At 44.8% G+C, this 17,796-nt stretch overlaps 1 protein-coding gene across 2 annotated transcripts in view; it reads left to right on the top strand.

Annotated features, from left to right (window-relative positions):
• Positions 1 to 16,302, top strand: part of FOXJ2 (forkhead box J2) — a 51,947-nt gene extending 35,645 nt beyond the window's left edge. For both annotated transcript variants that reach the window (XM_089665091.1, XM_089665092.1), the window contains exons 7-11: positions 2,189 to 2,419; positions 4,715 to 4,816; positions 8,012 to 8,230; positions 10,400 to 10,510; positions 15,498 to 16,302. In XM_089665091.1, the coding sequence (XP_089521217.1) occupies positions 2,189 to 2,419; positions 4,715 to 4,816; positions 8,012 to 8,230; positions 10,400 to 10,510; positions 15,498 to 15,601 (767 nt within the window). In that variant the 3' untranslated portion in view covers positions 15,602 to 16,302. The remainder of the gene's footprint in view (positions 1 to 2,188; positions 2,420 to 4,714; positions 4,817 to 8,011; positions 8,231 to 10,399; positions 10,511 to 15,497) is intronic.
• The last annotated feature ends 1,494 nt before the right edge of the window (positions 16,303 to 17,796 follow it).

Here is a 17,796-nt window from a genome sequence, read left to right as displayed (position 1 = left end):
TGGGAGGAATAGTGCCCCATCATTGGTGTCAGTGGGAGGAATAGCGCCCCATCATTGGTATCAGTGGGAGGAATAGCGCCCCATCATTGGTATCAGTGGGAGGAATAGTGCCCCATCATTGGTGTCAGTGGGAGGAATAGCGTTCCATCATTGGTATCAGTGGGAGGAATAGTGCCCCATCATTGGTGTCAGTGGGAGGAATAGTGCCCCATCATTGGTATCAGTGGGAGGAATAGTGCCCCATCATTGGTGTCAGTGGGAGGAATAGTGCTCCATCATTGGTGTCAGTGGGAGGAATAGTGCCCCATCATTGGTGTCAGTGGGAGGAATAGCGTTCCATCATTGGTATCAGTGGGAGGAATAGTGCCCCATCATTGGTGTCAGTGGGAGGAATAGTGCCCCATCATTGGTGTCAGTGGGAGGAATAGTGCTCCATCATTGGTGTCAGTGGGAGGAATAGTGCCCCATCATTGGTGTCAGTGGGAGGAATAGCGTTCCATCATTGGTATCAGTGGGAGGAATAGTGCCCCATCATTGGTGTCAGTGGGAGGAATAGTGCCCCATCATTGGTGTCAGTGGGAGGAATAGTGCCCCATCATTGGTGTCAGTGGGAGGAATAGTGCCCCATCATTGGTGTCAGTGGGAGGAATAGTGCCCCATCATTGGTGTCAGTGGGAGGAATAGTGCCCCATCATTGGTATCAGTGGGAGGAATAGTGCCCCATCATTGGTATCAGTGGGAGGAATAGTGCCCCATCATTGGTGTCAGTGGGAGGAATAGTGCCCCATCATTGGTGTCAGTGGGAGGAATAGTGCCCCATCATTGGTGTCAGTGGGAGGAATAGTGCCCCATCATTGGTGTCAGTGGGAGGAATAGTGCCCCATCATTGGTGTCAGTGGGAGGAATAGTGTTCCATCATTGGTGTCAGTGGGAGGAATAGCGCCCCATCATTGGTATCAGTGGGAGGAATAGCGCCCCATCATTGGTGTCAGTGGGAGGAATAGTGCCCCATCATTGGTGTCAGTGGGAGGAATAGTGCCCCATCATTGGTATCAGTGGGAGGAATAGTGCTCCATCATTAGTGTCAGTGGGAGGAATAGTGCCCAGTCATTGGTATCAGTGGGAGGAATAGTTCCCCGTCATTGGTGTAAGTGGGAGGAATAGTGCCCCATCATTGGTGTCAGTGGGAGGAATAGTGCCCCATCATTGGTGTCAGTGGGAGGAATAGTGCCCAGTCATTGGTATCAGTGGGAGGAATAGTTCCCCGTCATTGGTGTAAGTGGGAGGAATAGTGCCCCATCATTGGTGTCAGTGGGAGGAATAGTGCCCCATCATTGGTGTCAGTGGGAGGAATAGCGCCCCATCATTGGTGTCAGTGGGAGGAATAGCGCCCCATCATTGGTATCAGTGGGAGGAATAGCGTCCCATCATTGCTGTCAGTGGGAGGAATAGCGCCCCATCATTGGTGTCAGTGGGAGGAATAGTGCCCCATCATTGGTGTCAGTGGGAGGAATAGCGTTCCATCGTTGGTGTCAGTGGGAGGAATAGCGTCCCATCGTTGGTATCAGTGGGAGGAATAGCGCCCCATCGTTGGTGTCAGTGGGAGGAATAGCAGGGTTTGCATTATTAGCTCTGCGGCTCCCCATTGACTGTAGATTGGCCATACACGTTCAGATTTCTCAAATTCAGCCCGAACAAGAGGAACCACTTGATTCCCCCATACACACTAAAACAGCATGGATACTCAGATCTGCAGTGCTGGTACCCGGAACCCACGGCTGTCAGAATACCTGAACAGTGGCTGCATCTGAGCGGACTGGCTGACAATTTTTCACCCAACAAAAGTCGATTGAAAAATCGTCCGTGTGTTGGTGATGGGGCCACCCATGGAATGAGCCAGTTCAGCACGATCTGACCTTCCCTCTAGTATCCAAAGCTAAAAATACAATGAATCGGTCTTTCCATACAATATTAGAATTGGGGTCCTGCGTGTTCCCCAGATGAGGGGATTCCCGTGAGCAGAACTTCCACTGGCCGGTAGCGGTAGGTTAGGTTACACCGGGTCAGCTAGTGACAGGTTCCCCCATAGATCAGAGTGAGCTGTTCCCCCCATAGATCAGCACCTAGTGAGCTGTAGGTGATCGGTGTTTCTTCTCCAGTATGTGACTCTCCTCATCTCTATCCTCAGGACTCTCTCCTCTCCCCACTGATGTCCAACAACCACCACCACCCCCTCCCCCACCTTCCGCCAGCTGCTGCATGTACCAGCAGAATTCAGGGGAGTCCTCGTCGCTGCACCCCCACAATGTCCCCAGCATCAGCAACCCCCAATCTTCTCACCACCAAGCCCAGCACCAGCAGCCGCCCTACCTACCCTCCCAGCAGATGTCCCGGCCAGCTGCCCCCAGCATGCCTCTGGGTAAGTCTCTCGTATCCCGCCGTGTATGGATCGGTGTTCAGTTCGCTTTGTTCCAAATTGAAATTCGGACAAATTTTCTGTTATATCTGAGTAACAAACTAAAATTATTCTGAAATAACAAAAGAAATTCGGCCGAAATTCGAATCAGTTTGTATTCCAAAACACATTTGAAAAACGTATTAGAATTTGAAAACAAGAATAGAATAAAATAGAACAGAAAATAAAGAAATTGAATAGAAAATAAAAGAATAGAAAAGAATAGAGTCCATTAGAATAGAAAATCAAAGAATAGAATAGAGTAAAACAGAACAAAATAGAATAGAAGATACAGGAATAGAATCAATTACAATAGAAAAGAATAGAATAGAAAATCAAAGAATAGAAAAGATTACAATAGAAAAATAAGAGAATCAATTAGAATAGAAAAGATTAGGATAGGAAATCAAAGAATAGAATAGAGTAAAACAGAATACAATAGAATAGAAATTATGGGAATAGAAAAGAATAGAATCCATTAGAATAGAAAATCAAAGAATAGAATAAAGTAAAACAGAACAAAACAGACTAGAAGATAAAGGAATAGAATCAATTTGAATAAAAAAGAATAGAATAGAAGCAGATGGAAAAGATTAGAATAGAAAAAGAATAGAATAGAAAAAAATAAAATAAATATAAAAGATTAGGCAAGAAATTCAAAGAATAGAATAGAGTAAAACAGAATACAATAGAATAGAAATTATGGGAATAGAAAAGAATAGAATCCATTAGAATAGAAAATCAAAGAATAGAATAAAGTAAAACAGAACAAAACAGACTAGAAGATAAAGGAATAGAATCAATTTGAATAAAAAAGAATAGAATAGAAGCAGATGGAAAAGATTAGAATAGAAATAGAATAGAAAAAAAATAAAATAAATATAAAAGATTAGGATAGAAATTCAAATAATAGAATAGAGTAAAACAGAACAAAACAGAATAGAAAATAAAAGGCATAGAATAGAATCATATAATTGAGAATAGGAAATAAAATCAAAGAGAAGAATAGAAAAATTAGAATAAAAATATAAAATAATAGAATAGAAAATAAAGGCATAGAATAGAATCAGTTATATTAGAATAGGATATAAAATCAAAGAATAGAATAGAAAATAAAGGCATAGAATAGAATCGGTTATATTAGAATAGGATATAAAATCAAAGAATAGAATAGAAAATAAAGGCATAGAATAGAATCGGTTATATTAGAATAAGATATATAATAAAAGAATAGAATAGAAAAACAATAAAATAGAATAAAACAAATATGTCTTCCAAAATTTGAATGTTGAATAGCATGAAAATAGAAAATTATTATAATAGAGTAGAATAGAAAAGACTAATATACTTTACAAAACAAAAATTGTGAGCTGCTCTGTGGTGATGTGAGTAGTGATCAACAACGGTGAAAATTTTTGCTGAAAAGAAAAATAAATTTACAATAAGGTCGCGCAACTCTCGCTATAACCCGGATACCATGAAAACCACACGTGGCCAGTGAACGATGTTTCGTAACTGAAAGGGAGTTGTGCTTCTAATGACCACTGGTAGGTTCCGGTCTCCCATTGGGCCCAAGAGACTGTGTTCTGGAAGGAAGAAATTAACATGCAGACACAGAGGTTTCCAGAAGACAATCTGAATCTTTATTCGTAGATTCTTCTTCTTATATTGTAACAAAGAAAACCATAGAATAGGATTTCGCTGGATACTTGTCAAGGCTGTGAACGTGAGACTTCTCAGGCCTTGAAATCAGTTACAAGTAACCAACAGTTATTTCCCGTGGAACAGAAGTATTTGACTTTTACTATATCATAGCAGAAACAGATGCTGTTAATACAAAGGAATAACTGGATCCTTTCCCTGCCCCCACCAAGGCTAAGATCAGAAACACGAGAATATTGTGAGCTCAGTTCTGTAACATAACTGACAGCATATTTTCATGACCTCATTCTGGGTATAATATAAAACAATCAACATGGAGTACAAAGTATAGAATGGAGGGGAAAACAAAATGACAGACAAAAAAGACATACATTTCCCTTCAGTAACGGGAGAATTGTTTCCGAATCCATCAGAATGGTTTTCAATCCCTTAGAATTATTTTTGAATTCTGTCAAATTCAAATTTGAATCAATGAAACAAATTCCAAAAAAAATGAATTAAACGAATGAACCCATTGAAATGAGTCAAACAACAAAATGATTTTTTTTTCTCTTTGCATTTGTCTAACTCTCACTTTGCTCCGCTTCATCCATCCAGGTCTCCCCAGCGACTGGTGTTCCAACATCGACTCCCTAAAGGAGAGCTTCAAGATCGTCAGTAACCTGGACTGGTCCACCGTAGACCTTTCCCAGTTCTCAGGTGAGACACGCCAGAGATTCACATTACTGAGAGGAGGCAATGGGGGGGCGGTTATTTACTAAAACTGGAGGGTGCAAAATCTGGTGCAGCTCTGCATTGCATTAATCGCAGCTCATTAAAATCCATGGACTGCCAGAACACCAAAAGGTCTTAAAAATCTTTTTTTTTTTTCTTTTCTTTTTTTTAATTCTTTTTTTTAAACTTTTTTTATTTTATTTTTCTTTTTTTACATTTTTTTCTTTTAATTCTTTTTTTTATTTTTTCATTCATTCATTCATTCATTTATTTTTATTTTATTCTTTTTCTTCTTTTTATTTTATTTTTCTTTTTTTAAATTTTGTTCTTAATTCTTTTTTTTATTTTTTCATTCATTTATTTTTATTTTATTATTTTTCTTTTTATTTTATTTTTCTTTTTTTAAATTTTTTTCTTTTAATTCTTTTTTTTAATCTTTTTTCATTCATTTATTTATTTTTATTCTTTTAATTCTTTTTTTCTTTTAATTTTTTATTTTATTTTTCTTTTTTTAAATTCTTTTTTTTTCTTCTAATTTTGCAATATAAAGGTGGTACAAAACAGCCTCTGGGCATTCCCCAGCTCCCTTGGTATCAACAGAACATACCAATAGCCCACTCACTCCATCTAACCGCCAACCTGAGGTCAGTAATACATGTAGATGAATAAAGGTCTCAAGAACTGGACTTTAGGCTGCTCAAAAGTACGCAGTGCCAGGAATGTGCGTTGTTGGGGTGCCATTCAAAACGCACTGTATTGGAACGTATGTATTGGTGTTGCTCCACATGCCCTGCAATGCACAGATATACAGGGGGGATAAAATAAAAATCCCTCCCCCCGTTCAAATAATCACATCTCCTTGCTTTGCAGCCTGAAATGAAGACAGACACAGTTTTTGTTTTATTCAGTTTTGTTTACTCAGTGCAGCTTATAGCATCCAAGTGGAATATACACTATATTGCCCAAAGTATTGCCCCCCCAAATCATGTGATTCAGGTGTTCCAATCCCCTCCATATCATATGATTCAGGTGTTCCAATCCCCTCCATATCATGTGATTCAGGTGTTCCAATCCCCTCCATATCATGTGATTCAGGTGTTCCAAGCCCCTCCATATCATGTGATTCAGGTGTTCCAATCCCCTCCCAATCATGTGATTCAGGTGTTCCAATCCCCTCCCAATCATGTGATTCAGGTGTTCCAATCCCCTCCATATCATGTGATTCAGGTGTTCCAATCCCCTCCCAATCATGTGATTCAGGTGTTCCAATCCCCTCCATATCATGTGATTCAGGTGTTCCAATCCCCTCCATATCATGTGATTCAGGTGTTCCAAGCCCCTCCATATCATGTGATTCAGGTGTTCCAATCACCTCCATATCATGTGATTCGGGTGTTCCAATCCCCTCCATGGACACAGGTGTATACAATCAAGCCCCTAGGCATGCAGACGGCTTCTACAAACATTTGTGAAAGAATGGGTCGCTCTCAGGAGCTCAGTGACTCCAAGCGTGGTCCCGTGATAGGTGGTCACCTGGGCAATAAGTCCATCCGTGACATTTCCTGGCTACTAAATATTCCACGCTCAACTGTTAGTGGGATTATAACAAAGTGGAAGCAACTGGGAACAACAGTCACTTGGCCACCAAGTGGTAGGCCACGTCACATGACAGGGCGGGGTCAGCGCATGCTGAAGCGCACAGTGCGCAGAAGTCGCCAACTGTCTGCAGAGTCAATAGCTAAAGACCTCCAAACTTGGTGTGGCCTTCAGATGAGCCCAACAACAGTGCGTAGAGAGCTTCATGGAATGGGTTTCCATGGCCGAGCAGCTGCATCCAAGCCTTCCATCACCAAGTGTAATGCAAAGCGACGGATACCGTGGTGTAAAGCACGCCGCCACTGGACTCTAGAGCAGTGGAGGCGTGTTCTCTGAAGTGATCAAGCACGCTTCTCTGTCTGGCAATCCGATGGGTGTGTCTGGGTTTGGTGGTGGCCAGGAGAGTGGTATTTGTCTGACTGCATTGTGCCAAGTGTAAAGTTTGGTGGAGGGGGATTATGGTGTGGGGTTGTTTTTCAGGGGTTGGGGTTGGCCCCCTAGTTCCAGTGAAGGGAACTCTAAAGGCGTCATTTTGGACAATTTCATGCTCCCAACTTTGTGGGAAGTGTTTGGGGATGGCCCCTTCCTGTTCCAACATGACTGCCCACCAGTGCACAAAGCAAGGTCCATAAAGACATGGAGAAACCAGTTTGGGGTGGAGGAACTTGACTGTCCTGCACAGAGTCCTGACCTCAACCCCATAGAACACCTTTGGGATGAATTAGAGTGGAGACTGCGAGCCAGGCCTCCTCCCCCGACATCAGTGCCTGACCTCACAAATGTGCTTCTGGAAGAATGGTCCAACCTTCCCATAGACACCCTCCTAAACCTTGTGGACGGCCTTCCCAGAAGAGTTGAAGCTGTTATAGCTGCAAAGGGCGGGGCCAACTCAATATTGAACCCTACAGACTAAGACTAGGGGGCCATGACAGTCCATGTGTGTGGAAAGGGTGGGGCCAACTCAATATTGAACCCTACGGACTAAGACAGGGAGGCCATTAAAGGTCATGTGTGTGGAAAGGGCGGGACCAACTCAATATTGAAGCCTACGGACTGAGACTGGGGGGCCATTAAAGGTCATGTGCGTGGAAAGGCCGACAGCCCAATACTTGGGGCAATATCGTGTATGACACAGACATGTCCATATATGATTGTACACAAGGAGTACGTCATGGGGAGGCCAGGATCTCCATTTGACTGTTGAAGAACATCCACAGACCAAACCAGTAACCTTCAGAGGACAGGCAGAGCTGGGCTGATCCTGTAGGGCCATCACCTAGAGACTTATGAAGAAGGCCTTAACCCAGAAGTCATTGCTTCTTTTCCAGAGATATATCTGCATACGTTTAAAGGAAGCACCACATGGTCACCATCCACGTACTTAGTGCTCACTTTATCATCCAGGAGGTTCCAACCCCCAGCCAGTGGACTGTCCCCGATCTCCCTTGCTTGAGTGTGTCTCATGTGGTGTTCCAGTTGTCACCCATTTCTGCCCGGTGACATCATGGAACATCTCTGGGCCCTGACAACTGATTAAATATATGAAGAACTGTAAACATCATTTTTTATTTCTTTGTTCCCCAGACCTCATGGAGAGCCTGCGCCAGGCTGAGCTCAAGAACTGGAGCTTGGACCAGCACCACATCGCCAGCCTGTGCGACTCATTAACCCATCTGCTAAGCCACACAGGTCTCCTGCCACCCACACATGGCCAGACCTCATCCTGCCAATCTCCCTGCATGCCCCCCACCACCAGCAGTTCCTGTGCACTTCAAGGAGCCAAGCCTGGGCACACCATGGCAGGTAGGAGGGGCAGGGGGAGGGGCTAGATCAGGCACACTGATTGGTGCCGCATTAATTGTATAATTACATTTTAATGTGTGTGGTCAGTTTTAGGCTGTTGATTGGCAGTCAGTCTTTCCCCGAGGACAATGGGCTACCCGTCCCGGTTACATAGCCAACGGGTATGACGTTGGACTGCATGGTGGAATTATCAGCTAAATGTTGCCTATTCTGTTGGCAGATTTTCACATGATGTTGGATAAGCTACAGTGAAGGAAATGCGTATTTGCTCCCCGGCTGATGTTGAATGTTTGCCCCTCACACAGAAATGATCGGTCTAAAAATCGAATGTTCGGTGTAACACTGAGAGACAGAATACAACAACAAATTCAGCAGAAATGCGTCTAACAAATGATGACTGATCTGCATGTTCATGAGGGAAAGAAGGATTGGATCCCCTTCACAAAACATGACTTAGTACTTGGTGGTCAATCCCTTGTTGGCAATCACAGAGGTCGGACGTTTCCTGGAGTTGGCCCCCAGGTTCGCACACATCTCAGGAGGGATTTTGGCCCACTCCTCTTGGCAGATCCTCTCCAAGTCATTAAGGTTTGGTGGCTGACGTTTAGCAACTCGAACTTTCAGCTCCCTCCACAGATTTTCATTCGGATGAAGGTCTGGAGACTGGCTAGGCCACTCCAGGACCTTAATGTGCTTCTTCTTGAGCCACTCCTTTGTTGCCTTGGCCGTGTGTTTTGGGTCATTGTTATGCTGGAACACCCATCCACAAGCCATTTTCAATGCCCTGGCTGAGGGAAGAAGGTTCTCACCCAAGATTTGAGGGTACATTGCCCCGTCCATTGTCCCTTTGAGGCGGTGCAGTTGTCCTGTCCCCTTAGCAGAAAAACACCCCCAAAGCAGAATGTTTCCACCACCATGTTTCACAGTTGGGATGGTGTTCTTGGGGTCATAGGCAGCATTCCTCCTCCTCCAAACACGGCGAGTTGAATTGATGCCAAAGAGCTGGATTTTGGTCTCATCTGACCACAACACTTCCCACCAGTCCTCCTCTGCATCATTCAGATGTTCAGTGGCAGACTTCAGACGGGCCTGGACATGGGCTTTCTTGAGCAGAGGGACCTTGCGGGCACTGCAGGATTTCAGTCCTTGTCGGCGGAGTGTGTTACCAATTGTTTTCTTGGTGACTGTGGTCCCAGCTGCCTGGAGATCATTGACAAGATCCTCACGTGTCGTTCTGGGATGATACTCACTGTTCTCATGATCATTGACACTCCACGAGGGGAGATCTTGCATGGTGCACCAGACCTAGGGAGACTGACACTTGTTTTGTGTTTCTTCCATTTGTGAATGATTGCACCGACTGTTGTCACCTTCTCACCAAGCTGCTTGGCCATAGTTTGGTAGCCCAGTCCAGCCTTGTGTAGGTCTACCATCTTGTCCCTGACATCCTTGGACAGCTCTTTGGTCTTTGCCATGGTGGAGAGTTTGGAATCTGATGGTTTGATTGCTCCTGTGGACAGGTGTCTTTTATACAGGTAACACAATGAGATTAGCAGCACTCCCTTTAAGAGACTGCTTCTAATCTCAGCTTGATACCTGTATGAGAGACACCTGGGAGCCAGAAATCCTGCTGAATAATAGGGGATCAAATCCTTCTTTCCCTCATGAACATGCAGATCAGTCATCATTTGTTAGACGCATTTCTGCTGAATTTGTTGTTGTATTCTGTCTCTCAGTGTTACACCGAACATTCCATTGTTAGACCGATCGTTTCTGTGTGAGGGGCGAACATTCCATTGTTAGACCGATCATTTCTGTGTGAGGGGCGAACATTCCATTGTTAGACCGATCATTTCTGTGTGAGGGGCGAACATTCCATTGTTAGACCGATCATTTCTGTGTGAGGGGCGAACATTCCATTGTTAGACCGATCATTTCTGTGTGAGGGGCGAACATTCCATTGTTAGACCGATCATTTCTTTGTGAGGGGCGAACATTCAACATCAGCCGGGGAGCAAATACGCATTTCCTTCACTGTATGTCTGACATTTACCGTCCTTTATAATTCTGGATGATGATACATCTGTTCCCCCCCCCCCTCCCCCTCCAGGAAATATGCAATTTATATGAGCAATTAGTATCCTGCTGAAAATTGTCTTCTCTCTCCAGTGGCCTCCTACGGGCAAAACCAGCCAACGCCAGTGTCTTGCGGTCATAATTTCACTGCACCCCCTGGATATCCAATCCACACCCAAGCACCGCCAACATACAGCCAGCAAGGTGAGAGCTCATACTTGTGTTCGCTCTGCTAAAGGGGTGCCAGCGTGACCAGTGTTCATACAGTCACGGCCAAAAATATTGCCCCTCCCCCTGAATTTCTGTCCGATAACGCACTACTTCACCCAGAAAATTGCTGCAACGACCAATGTTTTGGCATTCTCGTGTTTGTTTGTATTGATATGACATAAAAAAGTGGAGAAACAAAAAGACAAATCTGACACATTCCAGGTAAAACCCCAAAAATGGACTGGACAGAATTATTGGCACCCTCCATGTAATATTTGGTGGCACATCCCTTGGAAAAAATACCTGAAATCAATGGCTTCCTGGAACCATCAATGCGTTTCTTCCACCTCTCACTGGAATTTTGGAGCGCTTTTCTGTCACCAACTGCTCCAGGTCTCTCAGATTGGAAGGGTTCTTTTCCCAAACTGATGTTCTGAGATCTCTCCACAGGAGCTCTATGGGATGGAGATCTGGACTCATTGCTGGCCAGTTCAGTCTTCTCCAGCGCTTTGTCTGAAACCATTTCTGGGGGCTTTTTGATATGTGCTTTGGGTCATTGTCCTGCTGGTAGACCCATATCCTCTGATGGAGACCCAACTTTCTGACACAAAATTGTAAGAAATAATTGCATTCCACGTTTGTGACGCTCCTCTAATTTGTAATCTCCCCGTATCCATGACCAGGTGCTGACATTATAGAAATCACACCGGCAACCAGGTAAAATGGTGGAAAATGGCCTCCACCTTTCTGTTGCATGTCTCTGTGTGCCACATGGAAGAGAGAAAGCAGCAAAGAATTATTTGAGAACAAAAATGGTGGCAAAGCATGGACCATCTCAAGGTGACAAGTCCATCTCCAGAGATCTCAATGTTCCTGTGTCCACTGTGTGCAGCATTGTCAGGAAGTTTCCAGGACATGGCACTGTATCTAATCTCCCTGGACGTGGACGAAAGAGAAAAATTTATCAAAGATTGTAACAAAGGATTGTTGGAATGGTGGCTAAAGAACCTCCACCAACTTCCAGACAAATCCAAGCTGACCTTCAGGCACCGGGTACAACGATGTCAACTCCCACTATCTGTTGCCATCTGAATGAAAAGGGATCCTATGGTAGGAGACCCAGGAGGACCCCACTGCTGACACAAATATGGGAGGAGACCCAGGAGGACCCCACCGCCGACACAGAAATATGGTCGGAGACCCAGGAGGACCCCACCGCCGACACAGTAATATGGTGGGAGACCCAGGAGGACCCCACCGCTGACACAGAAACAAAAAAAAGCCAGATTGGAGTTTGCCAAAACTTACCTGAGGAAGCCAGAATCCTTCTGGGAGAATATTCTTTGGACAGACGGAACACAATGGCAGCTTTTTGGTGAAGCCCATCTTCTACTGGTTTCAGAAAAAGAAATGAGGCCTTCAAAGAAAAGAATCCAGTCACACATGGTGGGAGTCACAATCACACATGGTGGGAGGTCACAGTCCCTCCAGTCACACATGGCGGGGGGGTCACAGTCCCTCCAGTCACACATGGTGGGGGGGAGGGGGGGGGGGTCACAGTCCCTCCAGTCACACGTGGGGGGGGTCACAGTCCCTCCAGTCACACATGGTGGGGGAGAGGGGGGGGGGTCACAGTCCCTCCAGTCACACGTGGGGGGGTCACAGTCCCTCCAGTCACACATGGTGGGGGGTCACTGATGTTTTGGGGTTGCTTTGCTGCCTCAGGCACTGGATGTCTTGACTGTGTGCATGGCATTAGGAAATCTGAGGACTACCAAAGAATTCAGTAGGCCAATGTAGGGCCCGGCGTCAGAAAGTTGGGTCTCCATCAGAGTCCATGGGTCCTACAGCAAGACAATGACCCAAAGCACACGTCAAAAAGCCCCCAGAAATGGCTTCAGACAAAGCGCTGGAGAGGACTGAACTGGTCAGCAATGAGTTCAGATCTCCATCCCATAGAGCTCCTGTGGAGAGATCTCAGAACAGCAGTTGGGGAAAGGAACCCTTCCAATCTGAGAGACCCGGAGCCATTGGAGGAAGAAGAACGCTCCAAAATTGCAGTAGAGAGGTGGAAGGAACTCATTGATGGAAAAAGTAACTGAACTCAATGGCTTCCTCTACCCAAGGGGTGTGCCACCAAATATTACATGGAGCTTGCCAAAAATTTTGTCCAGTCCATTTTTGGGGTTTGGTGTGGAATGTGTCAGATTTGGCTTTTTGTGTCACCAACACAAACAAAAGAAATAAACATGAGAATGCCGAAACATTTGTCATTGCAGCAATTTTCTGGGTGAAGTGGTGCGTTATCTGACAAATGACGGAGGGGGGGGGGTCAAGACTTTTGGCCATGACTGTAGCAATTAAAATCTACATCCAGATGATTTCATAAAGCTTTCAAAAATTCTGAGTCTGTCGGTACAATAAACCATATAGAAGAACACAACGTGAGACCTGTATGGAGGACCACCATGGACTGTACACTGCATTGTGCCTACTAATAGAAATGAATAAAACGTAAACAAAAAATAGATCTGTATCCTTCATCAGACCTTTATTCTCCATTCATATAAAAGACACGAAAAAAAAACTGCACCCCACCTCTGCATAATTTATAATATATACATATATAAATATACAGGGTTGTGTGTATATAAAGTGGGGATCAAAAGTTTGGGCACCCCAGCTAAAAATTTGTATTAATGTGCATAAAGAAGCCAAGGAAAGATGGAAAAATCTCCAAAAGGCATCAAATTACAGATTAGACATTCTTATAATATGTCAACAAAAGTTAGATTTTATTTCCATCATTTACACTTTCAAAATAACAGAAAACAAAAAAATGGCGTCTGCAAAAGTTTGGGCACCCTGCAGAATTTATAGCATGCACTGCCCCCTTTGCCAAGCTGAGACCTGCCAGTGTCATGGATTGTTCTCAATCATCGTCTGGGAAGACCAGATGATGTCAATCTCAAAGGTTTTAAATGCCCCGACTCATCTGACCTTGCCCCAACAATCAGCACCATGGGTTCTTCTAAGCAGTTGTCTAGAAAACTGAAACTGAAAATAGTTGACGCTCACAAAGCTGGAGAAGGCTATAAGAAGATAGCAAAGCGTTTTCAGATGTCAATATCCTCTGTTCGGAATGTAATTAAGAAATGGCAGTCATCAGGAACAGTGGAAGTTAAAGCAAGATCTGGAAGACCAAGAAAAATATCAGACAGAACAGCTCGCAGGATTGTGAGAAAAACAATTCAAAACCCACGTTTGACTGCACGATCCCTCCAGAAAGATCTGGCAGACACTGGAGTTGTGGTCACTATTCCACTATAAAGAGATACTTGTACAAATATGGTCTTCATGGAAGAGTCATCAGAAGAAAACCTCTTCTACGTCCTCACCACAAAAATCATTGTTTGAACTTTGCAAATGAACATATAGACAAGCCTGATGCATTTTGGAAACAAGTTCTGTGGACCGATGAGGTTAAAATTGAACTTTTTGGCCGGAATGAGCAAAGGTACGTTTGGAGAAGAAGGGGCACAGAATTTAATGAAAAGAACCTCTGTCCAACTGTTAAGCATGGGGTTGGATCAATCATGCTTTGGGGTTGTGTTGCAGCCAGTGGCACAGGGAACATCTCACGAGTAGAAGGAAAAATGGATTCAATAAAATTTCAGCAAATTTTGGATGGTAACTTGATGCCATCTGTGAAAAAGCTGAAGTTAAAGAGAGGATGGCTTCTACAAATGGATAATGATCCTAAACACACCTCGAAATCCACGGGGGATTACATCAAGAGGCGTAAACTGAAGGTTTTGCCATGGCCTTCACAATCTCCTGACCTCAACATCATTGAAAATCTATGGATAGACCTTAAAAGAGCCGTGCGTGACAGACAGCCCAGAAATCTCAAAGAACTGGAAGACTTTTGTAAGGAAGAATGGGCAAAGATACCTCAAACAAGAATTGAAAGACTCTTGGCTGGCTACAAAAAGCGTTTACAAGCTGTGATACTTGCCAAAGGGGGCAGTACAAGATATTAACTCTGCAGGGGGCCCAAACTTTTGCAGACGCCATTTTGTTGTTTTCTGTTATTTTGAAAGTGTAAATGATGGAAATCAAATCTAACTTTTGTTGACATATTATAAGAATGTCTAATCTGTAATTTGGTGCCTTTTGGAGATTTTTCCATCTTTCCTTGGCTTCTTTATGCACATTAATACACATTTGTAGCTGGGGTGCCCAAACTTTCCATCCCCACTGTATATATAAAATAATGTACTGTATATTATTTGAAACGTATTCTATATTAAAATGACGAAAGATACAAAACATTCACAAAGTATTCACACCCCCTTCACCTTTTTATGTTATGTTGCGGCCTGATATTAGTTTTTTTTAAATTTTTCTCATTAACCCCTCGCCCTCCTGAGGATTTCCCCCCTTCCTGACCGGGCCATTTTCTGTGTTACTTTAACTGACAATTGCGCGGTCATGCAACGCTGCACCCAAATTAAATTTACGTCTTTTCTTTCCCACAAACAGAGCTTTCTTTCGGTGGTATTTGATCGCCTGTGCAGTTTTTATTTTTTGCGCTATAAACAAAGACCGACAATTTTCCCAATGCATTTGTGTGGATGGAAATAAAAGCGATTAGAAGGATTTTGAGTTTTATTCACTTTTTTCAACACACTGCTATTATTTTGAACACAACTGTATATAGATATACATTCACATACACAATGAAGCATTTTTCTTGAGCTTTTCAAGTGCTTTTTTTACACTTTTTTTTTTATTTTTTATTATGCAAAAACACTTCAAAAGTCACCTTCCTCAGCTGTCTGTCTTGCGCTTTTTTCTGTGCCAGTCTCTCTCCCTCCCCCCTCTCTCTCCCTCCCCCCTCTCTCCCCTCCCTCTCTCTCCCCTCCCTCTCTCTCAATGGGCCGGCTGTAACTTGTGTTAATTGCTTTTGTCTACGCAGGTCGCCACCCCCAGCGAACTCTGTACCCGCCCCCCCGTCCAGCGCTGCGCCATCCGCACAACGATGAAATTGAAGATACCTTTGACTGGGACTCGATCGCTTAGGACCTCGGCCCTCCCGCTTCCCCCAGGAGGTCGCGGCGAGCCCTCCGCCTGTATAGACATCTATATATAATTCTATAAATAAATATATATGAATATATATCTTTGCCCGACAATCAGGGACAAAATGCCCCTCTCTATGGACGAGGAGGGAAGAATGAATGAAGAGAAGTACCCCCCGCCCCCCGTACCCACTCCCCCCCCCCATGCACAGTCAATTCAACCTCCCCCACTGTGAGGACAGTGATTTGAGAGCCACAAGAATCCCGGGCCTCCTAGGGGCCGGCCAGTGCCAAGAACTGTGGCGTTCTAGTGGGTGAGGTGCTTGCGGGGTGGGGGAGGGGGGGTCGAGGAAGGTCTGGATGAATTATTTATAAAGCGTACACCTATTGCACAGCACAAAGTGTTATTGGATGATAACAACCACCTTGGATCTCTGATGCTGGTGGACGTCGTACAGCCCCTCCCCCCACCGGCTGCTGAATGGACCTGCAAACCCGCCCAGGAACAGCACTTACCAGACCAGCTGGATCGTCCGTCGTCTTTTCACCATTTTTTTTTTTGGGTTTCACCGTTGGATGTCTATTAGGAGTACCGATCTTGTTGTGAAATACATTATTGTACTATCTGGCACTTGTATTGGCAATGCTATTACATAAATGCTCTCTTGTTATATCCCATAAACTCCAACAACTTTCATGGTGTCAAGTCGTGGTGAGAAGTTGGTGTTTTCGGGGCCAGGCCTTCAAAAAAAATCCACATGCTGGAGGGTGCAAACACCTAGTGCATGACCACCATCCAACTGTATTTGATACTAAAAGACAATGGCCTACCCATGAGTCTCAACAGGGAAGTCACCTGGCCATGTAGCGCACAGTTGGAAGATTGACGCGTTTCGGGGGACATGCCCCAAGATGCCTTCAGAGCTAAGCTGCCCCAGATGCCCTCAGAGCTAAGATGCCCCAGATGCCCTCAGAGCTAAGGTGCCCCAGATGCCCTCAGAGCTAAGATGACCTCAGAGCTAAGGTCCCCAGATGCCCTCAGAGCTAAGGTTCCCCAGATGCCCTCAGAGCTAAGCTGCCCCCAGATGCCCTCAGAGCTAAGGTCCCCAGATGCCCTCAGAGCTAAGGTGCCCCAGATGCCCTCAGAGCTAAGGTTCCCCAGATGCCCTCAGAGCTAAGCTGCCCCCAGATGCCCTCAGAGCTAAGCTGCCCTCAGAGCTAAGCTGCCCCAGATGCCCTCAGAGCTAAGCTGCCCCAGATGCCCTCAGAGCTAAGCTGCCCCAGATGCCTAGTTGTCTAGTGTTAGTAAATCTATGGGCAGCACAATGGATAGCATTTCCACCTGGCAGTACTCGGGTCGTTGGTTCGAATCCCAACCACTGCACCACCTGGCTGGAGTTTGCATGTTCTCCCTGTGCCTGCGTGGGTTTCCTCTGTTTTCCTGCTACACTCCAAAGAGTTTCAGAGGACATGCCCTCTTCTTCAGAGCTAAGCTGCCCCAGATGCCTAGTTCTCTAGTGTTAGTAAAGCTATGGTCAGCACTTCTGCCTGGCAGTATTAGGGTCGTTGGTTCGAATCCCAACCACAGCCCCACCTACCTGGAGTTTGCATGTTCTCCCTGTGCCTGCGTGGGTTTCCTCCCACGCTCCAAAGAGTTTCAGGGGACATGCCCTCTTCTTCAGAGCTAAGCTGCCCCAGATGCCTAATTCTCCAGTGTTAGTAAATCTATGGGTAGCACAATGGTTAGCACTTCCGCCTGGCAGTACTCGGGTCGTCAGTGTGAATCCCAACCATGGCAGCACCTACCTAGAATTTGCATGTTCTCCCTGGGCCTGCGTGGGTTTCCTCCAGGTACTCCTGTTTCCTCCCACACTCCAAAGACATGCTGGTAGGTGAATTGGCTCCTGTCTAAATTGTCCCTAGTATGTGTATGTATGAATGTGAGTTAGGGACCTTAGATTGTACGCTCCTCGGGGTTAGGGACTGATGTGAATGTACAATATATGTAAAGTGCTGTGTAAATTGATGGCGCTATATAAGTACCTGAAATACAGTGAAGGAAATGTGTATTTGCTCCCCTGCTGCTGTTGAATGTTCGCCCCTCACACAGAAATGATCGGTCTAACAATGGAATGTTCGGTGTAACACTGAGAGACAGAATACAACAACAAATTCAGCAGAAATGCGTCTAACAAA

This window comes from Staurois parvus, unplaced genomic scaffold (assembly GCF_062004578.1).
Source record: "Staurois parvus isolate SC_StPar_1 unplaced genomic scaffold, SC_StPar_1.0 ptg002123l, whole genome shotgun sequence".
NCBI classification, from domain to species: Eukaryota; Metazoa; Chordata; class Amphibia; order Anura; family Ranidae; genus Staurois; species Staurois parvus.
This window is presented reverse-complemented; position numbering and strand designations above follow the sequence as displayed.